This window comes from Pelodiscus sinensis, chromosome 1 (genome assembly GCF_052426305.1).
Source record: "Pelodiscus sinensis isolate ZL-2025 chromosome 1, ASM5242630v1, whole genome shotgun sequence".
Lineage (NCBI taxonomy): Eukaryota > Metazoa > Chordata > Testudines > Trionychidae > Pelodiscus > Pelodiscus sinensis.
This window is the reverse complement of record NC_143052.1, coordinates 343359751-343375764: the sequence shown is the minus strand read 5'-3', so window position 1 is coordinate 343375764 and position 16014 is coordinate 343359751. Positions and strand designations below refer to the sequence as shown.

At 38.3% G+C, this 16014-nt stretch overlaps 1 protein-coding gene across 5 annotated transcripts in view; it reads left to right on the top strand.

Annotated features, from left to right (window-relative positions):
- FCHSD2 (FCH and double SH3 domains 2) overlaps window positions 1-16014 on the top strand; it is a 264319-nt gene that overhangs the window by 191966 nt on the left and 56339 nt on the right. For 3 of the 5 annotated variants that reach the window (XM_075919548.2, XM_006130860.5, XM_006130862.5), the window contains 2 exons: window positions 6321-6416; window positions 7344-7415. The exons of 1 other annotated variant lie outside the window; for it this stretch is intronic. In XM_075919548.2, coding sequence (XP_075775663.1) covers window positions 6321-6416; window positions 7344-7415 — 168 coding nt within the window. The remainder of the gene's footprint in view (window positions 1-6320; window positions 6417-7343; window positions 7416-16014) is intronic. One more of the 5 variants, XM_075919549.2, reaches the window with a different exon arrangement.

The following is a 16014-nucleotide window of genomic DNA, read 5'->3' as shown; positions in this document are numbered from 1 at the left end:
GTTCTCTACCCCAAGCTCCCTTCTGCACCCGATCTCTGTCCCAGACACTGCACCCCCTCCATAGAAGTGGAGCCCTTGACCACTTGCCAAAATCTTGACGTTTCCCACCATTAAATGTATTGCCCACTCCTGTTCTACACTGTAAGAAAGAGAAATTGCACTCGCTCTGTGTGAAGGTTTTGTAGCAACATTAGTAATCCATGAAGCAATAGCAGTATGAAACTGCTTAGATCATTTTTAGTCATTGTTAGTTTAAAAAAAACACCATTTTTATTCTTTTTTGTATTAAAATTGGCAAATATAGAAAACAGATTAGAATCTTGTAATTCTTATCTTTGTCTGCCTCAAGTAACCAAAATCAGAAATAGGGCTGGTCATTGCCAGATTCATTTTATGACTCTTGCATAACCTCCTCTCCTGCAAACTCTGAGTACAATAAAAACCCAACTAGACTTGAGATGTTGTTGTAATATTCCTTATATGAACCATAATCTCTCGAATGGGAAAGGAGCATATTTATGTACTTCTAGATGTTGATTCAAATAACTACATATTTCTTTAAAATCACTCCTCACTCATCTTGTTATAGTAGTTTAGGAACAGGGAATACTTTTTATTTGCTGTAGATTGTAAAGGACAGATTAAAAATTGATTGCTATATTCTAGCCAGTCTATTTGACAGCTTTAGGGTAAAAGATGAAAATACCTTTTAGCTTTCTGCAGAAAAACGCATATTTACAATTATTTGCTTGTGTATGTATCTTAGTGCTGATTAAAGACATAATAGTTGACCAGTTGATGATGCTCTCCAAAAGTATCATGATAGTTCATAGTGGCCATGTGCTTATGGAGTTTGTAATATTCATGTTTTACAATATTTTAGTTAAATGTTTCATATTCAGAATAAAAGGTGTGCAATTCTTTGCTCTTTTTTCTCTGAATTGACTGTCTAAACTCATTTCTAAAGGCCATTTGTGTAGAAAATACCTTTATCCACAGAAAATAAACTTTTCTTTGGCACAGAAAATAAACTTTTTCTTGTAAGCAGAGGTTAAAGTAAGTGGTGCGCAGTTCTAGCAAGAGCTGGCGGAGCTGTGGCAAAAGCCAGCAGGGAGCTATTTAAAGAGCTGGCAGGGACTTAGGTTGCAATAGGACAGTACCTGTAAGAAATTTTAAGTTACTTTCACCCTTTGTCATACTTTTATGGAGTTTAGCTTAGAGCAAACACTTGTGCCAGCAAGCTTCTACTCAGTCAGAAGTCTGTGTAAATATTTTATTTGGTAGAATAACAATTTTCTGCATTGTATCTGGAATAAGTAGTTTTGTTTTCAGCCTCTCCAACCTACAATAACAAAAAAGTAACCACAGCAGTCATGTCTGAAAATAACTTTTACAGATGTTATCTAGCTCATTACTTTGATGTAATCTCATTCTTTTCTCTTTTTCTTTGTCCTTAAACAGAAAACTTGCATTTCATTATAGCTTGTGAGTGTGCTAGTGTGAAAGTGCATAGCCATGTGATTCATTTGGTTTTGGTATTTATATAAATACCTATCCTATAATAAAGGTATATGTCAAGCATTAAAATTCTGCTGATATAAAAATTGAGCAGGTCAGAATGATAGTGAAAGAACCTCCAAACTCATTAAAGTACATCTTTGTCCATCCTCTCTTCTGTGCCCTTCAGCATATTTTACAGGTGTCTTACTAGGACTCTTAAGGGTATGTCTAGACTACAGGCTTTAGTCGACAAAGAGCGTCTAGACTACATCCAGTTCTGTCAACAAAGCAAGCCGCTTTGTCAACATGAGTGTGGACGCAATAATGCCTTCTGTCGATAGAACTCTGTCGACAAAAGGCGTTATTCATCATAGAATGAGGTTTATCACTGTCAACAAAACGTTATGTCGACAGAACTCGGCAGTAGTGTAGATGCAGGTATAGTTTTGTTGACAAAAGTCCACTTTTGTCAACAAAACCCTGTAGTCTAGACGCACCCTAATAGAGCAAAGATGAGAGAAGATGAATTCCATAGCTGAAGATGTTTAACCAAAAGCAATGAGGGATGTATTTTTTAAATATTCCAACAGCACCTTGAATATATGATAGTGCAGTTTTTGTAGCATTTCTATACATCAGAATAAATAAAAGTAGCCTGTCATCAGCTGCTTAAGTAGTCAAGACAATAACCATTTATGTGTATTTTGACTGCCTCTCCTTCTCTTTGCCCAATACTCCATCTTTGCTGGAACTACTAATAACATTCTAGAGCCTTGAGCAGCTTTAAACAGCTGCTGTTTTTAAACATAAAAAGCAAAATCTGCTTAAAAAGAAAGTTTTCGTCCTCTACCCAAAATTGCACTGGTGTGAGATTAACTGCAAATGTGATTCAATCCTGGAGAAGTGGAAACTTTAGGTTGCCATATCAAATGATCATCAAGTCTAGCAACGATAAAAAAGCAGAGATTCCTAGCTTTCCATGATTGCTTTCTGGTAGTTTTCTGAATACCAGACCTTAAACGTCATATAACTGTATGTGTGGAAGAGATATGTAAGGTCATTTCTAGGGTTTTTCAAAAAATTATTAGTTATGTTTTTCCTTCTTAAAATATCTTTCTATAGAAAGAGGACATACATAGTTCATGATGCTGTGATGTGTTGTGGTACAGAAGTTTTATTTGTCCTGATTTGGAGAGACTTGCATAACATGTAATGCAACTTAATTTTTAATCACCTGATCTTACTCAGCCTTTTTTTTTTTTTTTTTAACTTAAATTTTCCAAACTTCAACTCATTTAAAGGTTAATTTTCTTTGGAAATTCTTGGTAAAATCCCATCAACGATTTTTAAGTGACTGAATTTTTTAGATCTATTTCTACAGAGAAGCTACACAAACCCACACTGCAGTTTGTTTTATAATGCACACTAATAATTGTGCATTATGTACCTGGTATTTCATACTATAAAGTTAAGCTAATAATGTGTTCTAACCCTTTGGTTTTTGGGAGGTGGACCAGAAAAAATAATATTTAATCATAGTTTACTGCATCTGAAGAATTTTAATTAGTGAGGAATCCATTTAATTTCTGAATTGAAAAATACAGGTTAATTTTTAAATGTTGCTGCTAAGTCCTGAAATTGCTGCTTAAGGCAATTTGTTTGTTTTCTGAAAAATTATCAGACACATTATATGTGATGCCCCAGAAGTGTTTATTTGCTCGGCTTATAGTCTACTGTAGCAGGACAGTAATAATAGTAATATAGTTGTATGGTCTTCTTCACTCATTTGTAACTAAATAATAATAACCCTTTCTAAAGGAAGTCTCTCATGTATAGTCTTACTGATGTGCATTTTTCTTTGAAAAAGTGACCCACTTCTGAGTTATACAAGTGTTGAGTACAAGTTGTTTTCTACACTGAACTTGAAAAGCAGCTTTGTTATAAAATTTCTAAAGTAGCATTTATTGTGTCTTCAGTAAGGAATGCTTTGCTAAATTAAAAAAATGTTGGTTTTAAATAGTTGCCAAGTTTGAAAATGGCATGCTTATTATGTGTGGTATGGTTAGTCTCAAAGCATCTATCAAGAATGTTGTAAAATAGACCAGTTGTCCTCACTTTCCCTTAATTCTTCTTATTTATTTGTTGGTTGCTTTTTATTTTTTGAATGTGCATTTACTAGATTATAAATTCAGAACAAGGGCATATGCATATTACATTAAATCTCAGTTAGGTGACTGGGAGAGTTTCTCCCTGGCATGGGTAGTTTAATTCATTGCAGGGATGGTGCCTTCTCAGGCTGTTCTTAGGATTAGCTCCATAATGTTAACACCCCTTGCTGCAGTTGCATGCCATCTCTCTGTCAGCTTCCAGCCCTTCATCTGCAGCATCCTTGTCATGACTTGCCTCTCTAGCCAGGTCACTTGGCATTCCCCCATTTCAAAGTCTGTCACTCCCACAGTGACCCAGGGCAGTGTTCCAATTGACTGTCCTGCCGGTGCCTCTTCCCTAGTGGTGGATAGGGGTATCCAGGCCCCTTCTGTATTCTGGGTTCCAGCCCAGGGATTGTACAACACAGCCAAGATTCATTTGGACTCTGACTTGGCTGCTTCTTACCCTGCATCTCACAGACTCTGTTCTCCACCCTGATCTCTTCAGGGTAGGCCACTATGCACTCCATCTGGGCCAGCCTGGAGGGTTCTACTCTTCTGAGAGTTCCCTCCTTCCCTCTCTACCAAACAGAGAACTACCAGTTTCTTTCTGGTAGCCAGTTTTTTGGGTTTATACTTCTACACTAGTCCATCTCTGCTCAGGTGAGCTTCCTTCTAATCAAGGCTCTCTACCCAGCCTGTATATCCCTCATTTGCTGCTTAATTGGTATTTGGCCCATCTGGCCTTCATTAAGCCCTTGAGGGCGAGTGTGGAATGGACACACCATCACACTGCCACACTTGGCCTTTTTTGAAAGCTGAGAATGAAAGGTTAGTACTATGCCTTCCCATCCCTCACAACCTTAAGAATGTATCAGAGAGTTCTAGTAGGCTTTGGCAGACTTTTCACTGGTTTGCTTGCCATATGCTGCAAAGCCTATGTTTTAAAGCAGGGGCAGGAAACCTAAAGCCCTGGCTTGCCTGCATCCAGCCCCTGAGACTCAGCACCCTCCCAGGAGGGAGCCCACCCTGGCGCTCCAGCCCTTCCACCACAGGGCTGGAGCACACACAATCTACTAGGCTGGGCCACCCTGGGCACTGATGTGCGAAAGGAATGTGAGGAGTGTCTATCTCCTTCTCAGTGGGAGGCCATGTCAGTAAGGGTTTGGTGGATTTTTTGCTTCTCATTTGTGTGTGGCCCGGACTAATTTTTCTGGGGGTCAACAGCCCTTCATCCAAAAAAGGTTCTCCACCCCTGCTTTAAAGGATCCAGTGCCCTTTAAATCGCTAAATTGAATATACCCGGTACATTCTATGTAAATGTGTAAGCTAATGATAGGTATTATTAACCCCCTCACAAAACTGCAAATTATTCAGCCTCCAGTTTCAAAACTATCAACACCTCCCAAGCTGTAAAATCCCTAACCAAAATTCACAGATGCTTTCAGGACTGAAAGAGCTGAATTATACATACATTTTAATGTGCTCAGTTTAAATTGAAGGCATTCAATTATGTACTGTGATCACACATTCAGATGTTAAAATGTACACGTTTATGTATGTGTGACTTACTCACATATATGCACCTATGTATACTAGGGCAGCTGATTCCTGTAGGAAATAAGGATTGGAGAAAGTTTCTGCAGCAAGACAACTTCCATCAGGGAAAGCGTTTGGCCACAGGAGAAGGGGTAGACTGAGCCCTTGTCAGTAGGGAAAGTTGGGTTGAGAATGCTTGTCACTTGAATTATTTTCTTTCTTTTTTTAAGTAAGGAAATTACATTACCAATTTCTCTTTCATGTATCTTTGAGTATATAATCACCCCAAAATAAAAAATGTTAATAAAGGCTGGTTCAGAAAATGGAAGCATTCACTCGGTCATGTTTTAATGTTGCACTATAGCATTAGTATAGAATGATTTAACTAAGGAATAGCACACATTTCCCTCTTTATCCTTTGTTTGCCTGCTAATACATTTCTGAAAGTCTTCCTTTGGTGTCAGTTTTAGTTAAAGCAGCATCTGTTAGCTGATTTAGATAGCCAAGCATGAAAAATTATAAAAACTTATAGTCAGGTAATTAAAAAGCTAGACAAGTGGAAAAGTCTACATGAGTAAGTTCTCTTTGAGGACTAGTCTCAAACTAATCTGGAAAATAAAAGTGTCAGTTATATGTATAATGTACATGCAAATGAAATTGTCCGTACATGTAAATGAAATTCCCTGTAAATTTAGAGATGAAATACTTTTTGTGGGACTTTGGACCATTGTACTGTAAATGTTTAGAGTATAATAGTACTTTTAATTTTTCTCTGTTTCCCTGTCTGGACACATTAGGGACACCAACATGCTATATGAGGGTTAAGTTGCTATCAGTTCAATGATCCCTATATTTTCAGCAGTACAAGATGAATGTACCAAGTGGAATAAATACATTTTAGTGTCTTAATGCAGTCATTTATGCAGTCATTGCCTTAGGGTTTGACTCTGCAGCTTGTCCCTAGATAGAACTCTCATTGAAACCAACATGAGAGTTCCATGCATGGATCAGCTGCAGAATTGGTCCCTATTTGAAGTACAGTATGTTAATTTTATCCTTGCAACACTAAATATAATATACCCCAATTTTATAAAATAAAAAATAAGTCTAAATTGGAATTTGTTCTGTTTTCAGGTGGTGCAGGATTACAATCTTCAGCTGTTTTTACAGGAGAATTCTGTATTTCACAGACCACAGCCCTTCCAGTTCCAGCCTAGTGACAGTGACACCGTAAGGGCATTCCTACATTCTGTGATTCACTTATCCTAGTTTTCTTCTTAACAAGGTTTTATGGGGGTGAACTGGGAGAAACTAGCCTTGTTTGATAATCTTTTAGTGTTCACTAACACCGCTGGTATTCCTGGAATAGGTAGAGGTAGCTAACTTGATTTCACTAACTTTGCTTATAATAGGTATTATGTAATTACAATAAAACTCTGAACAGATTCCAGTATTGTTACCTGCGGAGTAACTGCATGCACTGTTTCCCTCCTATTTGTGTGACTAACAATCTGGATTTCTGTTTTGAGCTAACATTTTTTGCTAAATCTATTAAACTTGTATATTCTGGTAAGGTTCTTCAAGTATCCATAAAGGTAGGGTTACAAATAGATAATTTAATGATTTACCAAATATAATGTCTATTACCTTCAGTTTACTCAGAAGAAAATATATAAATTTTTTTGTTTAAATACATAAGATACAGTTAATACTGTTCCAAAATACAGTAGCTTCAAATTCATGTAGTCTTTTGATATATTCAGCTAGGCTTAGGTTTAAAAAGAGAGAACCTCCTACTGCTTTTTAATTCCTTGGTTCATACTTGGTAAACCCTGGTTGGGGAAAAAAGATCTGGCTCTCACATTGTGTTTAAATCCAGAAATTGTATTAATAGATATGTATGGACTGTATGAGTAATTTTGCAAGAAATAAACACTAACAGCTGTAACAAAATCACCCTTGAAATTAAACTATTATCTTTTGGCTTTGTCTTAACAAACAATAAGCAATTTTAATTTTCCCTAACTTCTCCGTAGAGCAAATTGTTGACATAAAGTGCTATGTTCATACTTCTGTGTGCTGAATTTCCTTACTTGTGTTCCTTACTTCTAACTGTTTGCTCTGTGTTTTTGTCCTTGTGCAATCTTTGTCATTCAGAGTTTTAATGCAGTTCAGCTCGTGGATATTGAGCCTTCACCTATCAGTGCTATGAGAATGACTATAGCAGAGGTATATTGGTAGTATTTGTCAGTGTTTGACATTTGTGGTATTATGCATGCTAATTTGAGTGCTAAATTCCCTGTCCTGCATATGTAGCAACTGAATGCATAATATATATTCTATAAGGAAATTACACACTTTCTCCATTTTGAGAACTAATAGTTAAATTAACATTTTCTTTTTTCATTATATGTTAATTGTGTGGATCAGTTTCTCACTTAAAGCTTCTTGCCTTGAAAAGTATCTTGTGTTTTTGCACATCATTTGTAATTAAAATTTTACAATTTGAGGAGATATAGTGAAGTGTGTAATTGTCACTTCTCTGATATGTATAGTATTTCATTTTTAATATAATTGAAGATATTTGTAATACATACAAGGTCTTCAGCAATATTTTTTAAGTAGGTGAATATCCGTTCCATACTTTTGTGTGTGATATCAGGGTGTTGGCAAACCCAGGTTTCTACTAAATAAAGCAGTGGAACTCCACCTGATGGTTTGAGGAAAAATACGCGTAACTCTCACCATCTTTGTCAACATAAATTTATACTGTGACTCATAACATACATAGGAGCTACTAGCACGTGTTGATAATCCTGCCCTCACCCTAGACCAAATAAATCCTCCTCACGTTTGAAATAGAATTTTAATTTAGTGTTATAAAGTCCCCAACATCACAGAGATTCTTCTTTGATGTGGCCATATTGTGTACCGCCTTATTGAATATGCATCTCAGAACATCAAGAACGTTCTAGAAAGCAGTGTCAAAGCCTTCAGAGCCAAGGATATAAAACATCATGCCTCAGTGTTTCAACAGCAGTTTCTCTTCCACTTGCCTGACCATGTTCAAGTTCAGCATTACTCTTTTTTTCTTGCACAGCCTTTTCCTGTACTTTGAGCTGTTTCTGAAATTCTCTGTTTTCACAAGAAACAAATAAAAAGTTTCTTGTCTTGACTGTGAAATATATGTTTTAATTTCGTTGAAGTTGGTGACTAGAGCTGTGTGAAAGTAGGGACAGTATTTGTACATTTGAAGTTTTCACTAAAGATTTTTACTTCTGAATTTCAGCCAGAAGTGATACATTTTCTAGTAAGTCAGATTATATTTAAGACTGAAGGTTTTACATTGTTGCTACTTATTTCCTGCCATGTTGTGACAAAGATTTGCTAAGCGAGAGGGGGTTTGTTTCTTTTTAGTTTTAATGGGATATACATGATTAGTTTAATTCAGAAAGGTTAAGAAAATGTATTGCAGTGATCTGCCAGTCTTAGCTAAAATACTGTTTTTTCCAAAGGACAGTTTTGATTTTCCTTGCAGAATAAGTGCCTGATTTAGTAGAGCTCTGGTTCCTGATTTGTGTGTTTAGGTGCTGCTATCAGATGGACTGTTTTCTGATTTAAGTGTGAATTCTTGGCTTCTCAGTATGATGGAACATAAAAGATTGTTAACCGGCTCCTGAATGGTCCAAAGCTCTTAGGGACTGAGAGTGTAGCAAAGATGGTGCCTTTAGCTTCTGAAAAGAGGGAGCTGATAATTCTGTCTCAGCACACAGTCATTGACAGTTGCCAGAAGAAGTAGATGAGACACTGTTTTCTTGTCCCATGAGAATTTTCAGGACCTCAGAAAATGTTCCCATCCTGAATTAGGGCAAAAAGTCAACATCTTCAGAATTTTTGTGAACTAGAATTCTTTCCAGGATTTTAATTAGGTCATTTGAAATGTATATTTTGATCATTTCAAAATATTTCATTTTGATGTTCTTCTACATTTTTCTAAATTAATTTCAATTTCTAAGTGGTTGTTTTGATTCAAAAACCAAAACTTATTTGTTTAAAGAAAATGTCAAAATGGAATGTTTCAATAATAATAACACTGTTTTTTGTAAAGGAGAAAGTAATCAAAACTTAAACTTTCCTATGTGAAATTTAAGTTTTGATCAGTATTTTCTGACCAAAAAAAAAGGCCGGTAGTCCAAGATCTAGTTTTTAGCCTTTCAGGAAGGAAATTCACAGACACACAAGGCCTGTTAGAATGACTTAGAAAAAATAAATGCATGTTGGGGGATGCTCCCCCTCCCCAGAAGCAAAGTTAAACAATTAACCTGTGCAGTGATTCCAGATGAATAACAATATAGCTATCATAACGGGGAGTTTAACCATCAGGATTTCTATTTAGAGGACAAAGTAAACTTCTAATCAAAAGTCAGCAAAGTTCATTGTACAAAATACATATTGTTCTACGTGGTAATTAGATAAGCATATCTTTAAGGGCATGGCAAAATATTAAAGAAAATTAGCCAGCTTTTTTTTATATTTCCTGGTTTGAAAAGGATCCCCTTGCTTGAACTACATGTTATCATGTGAGAAACTGCAACAAAGAATCAAAAGCATCTTTCTCTCCCCCCAAAAAAGAGAATAATGGCAACAAAGACCTGACACTAAAGTTTTGAAGCCCTTCTTCTTCCTGTTTTTCTACTCAATGCCTGTGTAATTACAGTTACAGTATTTGGATTGTTCTCTAGTTACAGTAGGAGGATTATTATATTTTTCTCAGCCAGGTTAAACTAATGCTAGTTGGCATTAACATTTACTAACTTAACTTTTTGAAAAAGTATTTAATTTATATAACACGCTTACATATACATTTTTTATCTTAGTGCAAGAAGTAAATTTTGAACATCTTAGTAACATTGAGTATTTTGTAATATAGTTCCTTAAGGACCATGCTGAACATTATAACTTTTAAGACATGGTGTCCTAAGTTGTAGTTAGGAGTAGGGATAATAATTTTACGGTTTCCTTGAATGTGCAGTTAAGTTTGACTTAAGGTTGTGTCTATTTTCTTCCACTATTTGATCTGAGGAAGTGGGTCTGGCCCACGAAAGCTCATCACCTAATAAACCATCTTGTTAGTCTTTAAAGTGCTACATTGTCCTGCATTTTGCTTCAGCTACCCCAGACTAACACGGCTATATTTCTATCACAGTTAAGTTTGTTCACTTTGTTCCCACTCATAATAGAAACATTTTCTCTTTATAAAAATATATGCCCCTGATTCTCAAATAAAATTAAATTTACTTATAATTTAAGGCAGTGAAGAAATAAGGAGGACCGGTGATGTGCAGTCCTTGCTTACATGAATAGCTCCAAATCCAGTGAGACTAGTTTTGCACAGTTTGCAAAATAAGGACCTAATTTCCTATCTGAAAAAGTAGCACAAAACTGACATACATATTAAAAGTGTACAAAATAATTGGATAAATTTTAGTTGTAGCTTTTCTGGAAAAAAATAAACAAATCTTGAATACAGGCAGTCCCCAAGTTACGCGGATCCGACTTATGTCGGATCCGCACTTACGAACGGGGCTTTCTCGCCCCGGAGCTCGCAGGCAGCGGGACCACCCAGAGCGCAGCGGTCCCGCCACCTCGACCTCCGGGGCAAGAAAAGCTGCTCCGGGTGCCCCTGGTCTGCTGGGGACCGTCTCCAGCAGACCAGGGACACCTGGAGCAAAGCCGGGGAGGCGGAGGGGTCCCGCGCCTCTGAGGCTTTGCTCTGGCAAAGCCGGGGAGGCGCGGGACCCCGCCACCGCTGCGGCTTTGCTCCCGGTGTCCCTGGTCTGCTGGAGACGGTCCCCAGCAGACCAGAGGCACCGGGAGCAAAGCCGCAGCGGCGGTGGGGTCCCGCGCCTCCCCGGCTTTGCCACAGCAAAGCCTTAGAGGCGCGGGACCCCTCCGCCTCCCCGGCTTTGCTCCAGGTGTCCCAGGTCTGCTGGAGACGGTCGCCAGCAGACCAGAGGCACCGGGAGCAAAGCGGCAGCGGCGGCGGGGTGCCGCGCCTCTGAGGTTTTGCTCTGGCAGACCAGAGGCACCTGGAGCAAAGCTGGGGAGGCGGAGGGGTCCCGCACCTCTGAGGCTTTGCTGTGGCAAAGCCGGGGAGGCGCAGGACCCCGCCGCCGCTGCGGCTTTGCTCCCGGTGCCTCTGGTCTGCTGGGGGGGGGCCCAGCTAGTGCACCCTGCCCCCCCCCCCCAGCAGACCAGGCTTTTGTTGTGGACCCTGGGGTAGAGCAGCTGGGGTGCTGCCGGGTTGGTCCTGCAGGGACCTACCTGGCAGCCCAGCTGTTCTGTCCCAGGCTCGAGATTCAGCCGCTGTTGAAACTGATCAGTGACTGATTCCAGGAAGCTGGGGGCAGAGCAATTCTGCCTCCAGCTTCCTGTAGTCAGCCCCTGGTCAGTTTCAGCAGCAGCGGCTGAATCTGGAGCCAGTTCCGACTTACATACAAATTCAACTTAAGAAGAAACCTATAGTCCCTATCTTGTACGTAACCCGGGGACTGCCTGTATGCTTAAATGTTACCACTTCAGGTATTATTAATTACTTACTGCGAGAAAATACAACCATTTAGTTCAATAGGTGTTGGTAATAAATGCTTGTGTCTTTCCTAAGTGGGAACTTTGTAAAACTGTAAAATTATTCCTGTAATTTGACATACCCTGAGCATGGCTAATGTCACTGAAGGTTCTTTTGTTTGACCCTCTCTGGGGTCAGGATTACTGTCTGGGGCTTGTGACAAGGTAATCATATTTGAGATTTATTAGAGAGAAATTATGGAGAATTACAAACTTGGTCGTCTTCTTTGTGAGCTGTGGCTGAATGCAAACATGGTTCCTCCCTTATTTAACTGTGCATATGGCAAAATTAAAATGTCTAACTACGTAAATGTTTGTTGAATCTACAAAGCATTCTGATAATAGCAGTATTTATTGCATTCAGTTCACTTTGTCTATGTCCATTTATGAATAGTTGGTTAAAAGCAAGTATTAATTGATAAAGTAATATGAGAATAAAGAGCCCAGATGCACAGATCTTCTGTCTACAGATGTTTTCAGCCACTAACATAATAGAATCATAGAATACTAGGAGTGGAAGGGACCTCGAGAGGTCATTGAGTCCAGTCCCCTGCCCTCATGGCAGGACCCAATATTATCTAGACCATCCCTGATAGACATTTATCTAACCTACTTTTAAATATCTCCAGAGATGGAGATTCCACAACCTCCCTGGGCAATTTATTCCAGTGTTTAACCACCCTGATAGTTAGGAACTTTTTCCTAACGTCCAACCTAAACTTCCCTTACTTCAGTTTAAGCCCATTGCTTCTTGTTCTATCCTCAGAGACCAAGATGAACAAGTTTTCTCCTTATGACACTCTTTTAGATACCTGAAAACTGCTATCTTGTACCCCCTCAATCTTATCTTTTCCAAACTAAACAAACCCAGTTCTTTCAGCCTTCCTTCATAGGTCATGTAGAATAGTGATAGAAATGTAGCCGTGTTAGTCTGGTGTAGCTGACACAAAAAACAGGACTATGTAGCATTTTAAAGACTAATAAGATGGTTTATTAGGTGATGAGCTTTCGTGGGCCAGACCCACTTCCTCAGATCAAATAGTGGAAGAAAATTGTCACAACTATATATACCAAAGGATACAGTTAAAAAAATGAACACACACGAAAAGGACAAATCAAATTTCAGAACAGAAAGGGATTGGGCGGGGGGGGGGAGGGAGATAAATGTCTATGAGCTAATGATATTAGAGGTGATAATTGGGGAAGCTATCTTTGTAATGGGTAAGATAATTAATATCTTTATTGAAACGTAGGCATAAAGTGTCGAATTTAAGCATGAATGACAGGATCACAAAGAAAAAACAGTTTCTTTCCATTTCAACCAGAAAGGACATTGTCTCAACGTCTTGATTACCTGCATCCTGCTTCAAAGGCCTTTTAAGACTACACTTGAAAGAGAATCCTCTGAACTGTCATTCATGCTTAAATTCGACCTAAACTTACGCCTCAGTTTGAATAAAGACATTAATTATCTTACCCATTACAAAGATAGCTTCCCCAATTATCACCTCTAATATCATTAGCTCACAGACATTTACCTCCCCCCCCTTCCCTTTCTGTTCTGAAATTTGATTTGTCCTTTTCATATGTGTTCATTTTTTTAACTGTATCCTTTGGTATATATGGTTGTGACAATTTTTTTCCACTATTTGATCTGATGAAGTGGGTCTGGCCCACGAAAGCTCATCACCTAATAAGCCATCTTGTTAGTCTTTAAAGTGCTACAGAGTCCTGTTTTTTGTTTCATAGGTCATGTTCTCTAGACCTTTAATCATTCTTGTTGCTCTTCTCTGGACCCTCTCCAATTTCTTCACATCTTTCTTGAAATGTGGTGCCCAGAACTGGACACACTACTCCAACTGAGGCCTAACCAGCGCAGAGTGGAGCAAAAGAATGACTTCTCGTGTCTTGCTCACAACATACCTGTTAATGCATCCCAGAATCATGTTTGCTTTTTTTGCAACAGCATCACACTGTTGACTCATATTTAGCCTGTGGTCCACTATAACCCCTAGATCTCTTTCTGCCGTACTCCTTCCTAGACAGTCACTTCTCATTCTGTATTTGTGAAACTGATTGTTCCTTCCTAAGTGGAGCACTTTGCATTTGTTTTTATTAAACTTCATCCTGTTTACCTCAGACCATTTCTCCAATTTGTCCAGATCATTTTGAATTATGACCCTATCCTCCAAAGCAATCGCAACCCCTCCCAGTTTGGTATCATCTGCAGACTTAATAAGCGTACTTTCAATGCCAATATCAAATTCGTTGATGAAGATCTTGAACATAGCCAGTCCCAAAACAGGCCCCTGCAGAACCCCACTTGTTATACCTTTCCAGCAGGATTGAGAACCATTAATAACTTCTCTCTGAGTACGGTTATCCCAGTAATGCACCCATCTTGTAGTAGGCCCATCTAAGTAGTATTTGCCTAGTTTATTGATAAGAATATCATGCGAGACTGTATCAAACGCCTTACTAAAGTCTAGGTATATCACATCCATCACAACACACATTTCACAACACATTTATCACAACACATATATCACAACACATTTCTCCCTTATCCATAAGACTCATTATCCTATCAAAGAAAGCTATCAGATTGGTTTGACATGATTTGTTCTTTACAAATCCATGCTGGCTGTTCCCTATCACTTTACCGCCTTCCATGCGTTTGCAGATGAATTCCTTAATTACTTCATTATCTTCCCTGGCACAGAAGTTAAACTGACTGGTCTTTAGTTTCCTGGGTTGTTTTTATTTCCCTTTTTATAGATGGGCACTATATTTGCCCTTTTCCAGTCTTCTGGAATCTCTCCTGTCTCCCATGATTTTCCAAAGATCATAGCTAGAGGCTCAGATACCTCCTCTATCAGCTCCTTGAGTATTCTGGGATGCATTTCATCAGGCCCTGGTGACTTGCAGGCATCTAATTTTTCTAAGTGATTTTTAACTTGTTCTTTTTTTATTTATAAATAGAATAGATAACTATAGAGTCATCTGTGCTAAGATTCACCTCTTGTCTTCATTGAGGATACTTGATAAACAATCATTCTTCTGTAATTTTGTTTATAATACAGTGTGTTATATATGGGGAGTAGCTAGAGGGAAATGCAGCTGCTATGATAGTGTCTGTCTGTACAACGTGAGGTCTCGTGAGTCTGTGTGCAAGTTTAATTCTATACTGTACCAGACAATTAATTTTTCTTGTAGTTCCTTCAAACGAATTTGAGTGAGAAGGTATGAATATTTTAAAATAAAAAATGGCAAAGAAATGAAAGATTCAAAATCCAAGTCCAAAAATTAGAGTTCAGAAATATTTTAGGTCCATTCATCCAAACTAATGAAGTGATTTACGTCTGTAAATCAGGAACAGTAGAGAAAGGAGTGGAAATCATCATTCAGGTCTAATAGTAGTGTTGATTACCAACCTCTGACAATGCTATCCATTCTCTTCTTTTTATAAAATTCTACATGTGTGAGAACTATTTCTAAATTATTCCCTGAAGACAAATGGATTCTAGCTTTTCTTTTCCTAAAACAAACGTGAAGGCACAGAGAGGCAGAGAGCTTGTTCATAATTCCATCCTAAAATGGGTAGCCTCAATTAGTTCAATAACCCCTATGTGTGTTTAGTGTATTAGAGAGAGAATTCACTGCTGTAGAAGTTAGCTGAAGTGAAACTCTGATGGCAAAAATTAATATCACGTTGCAATCCAAATGCAAAGGAAATACAGCCAAAAATAAAATATTTTAGTGTAGAGTATTTACCAATGGCCAACAATTTATGGGGGATTGTTATTTTTCCAAGATTTTCAAGAGGCCCAGATGACATTGGAAAGCCTGGAAACTTTCTCCATCTATATATCCCAGAACCAGCCTTTCTGTGATGAAATTGGGATCTTTTATTTTTCTGTGTTGCCTTATACATGATGGGGTGTTTTCCTAGCCTTTCACATACCATAATGGTAACTGGTATGTACAAAGAACTCAAACTGCTGATCTGTAGTTTCTGGGATCATCTTGCTTCATTGCATTTTCACCCATACTTCTTTTCTTTGTCAGAAGAAAGCTTTGAACTAGAGAAGGTGAAAACAAATGTACTACTGGACATAAGATTCTTCAAAATGTGCGTAATTAAAAAAACCCACAAACCACACCATGGCAGAGAGGGGCTAAAGCTCTATACAGATTTTAG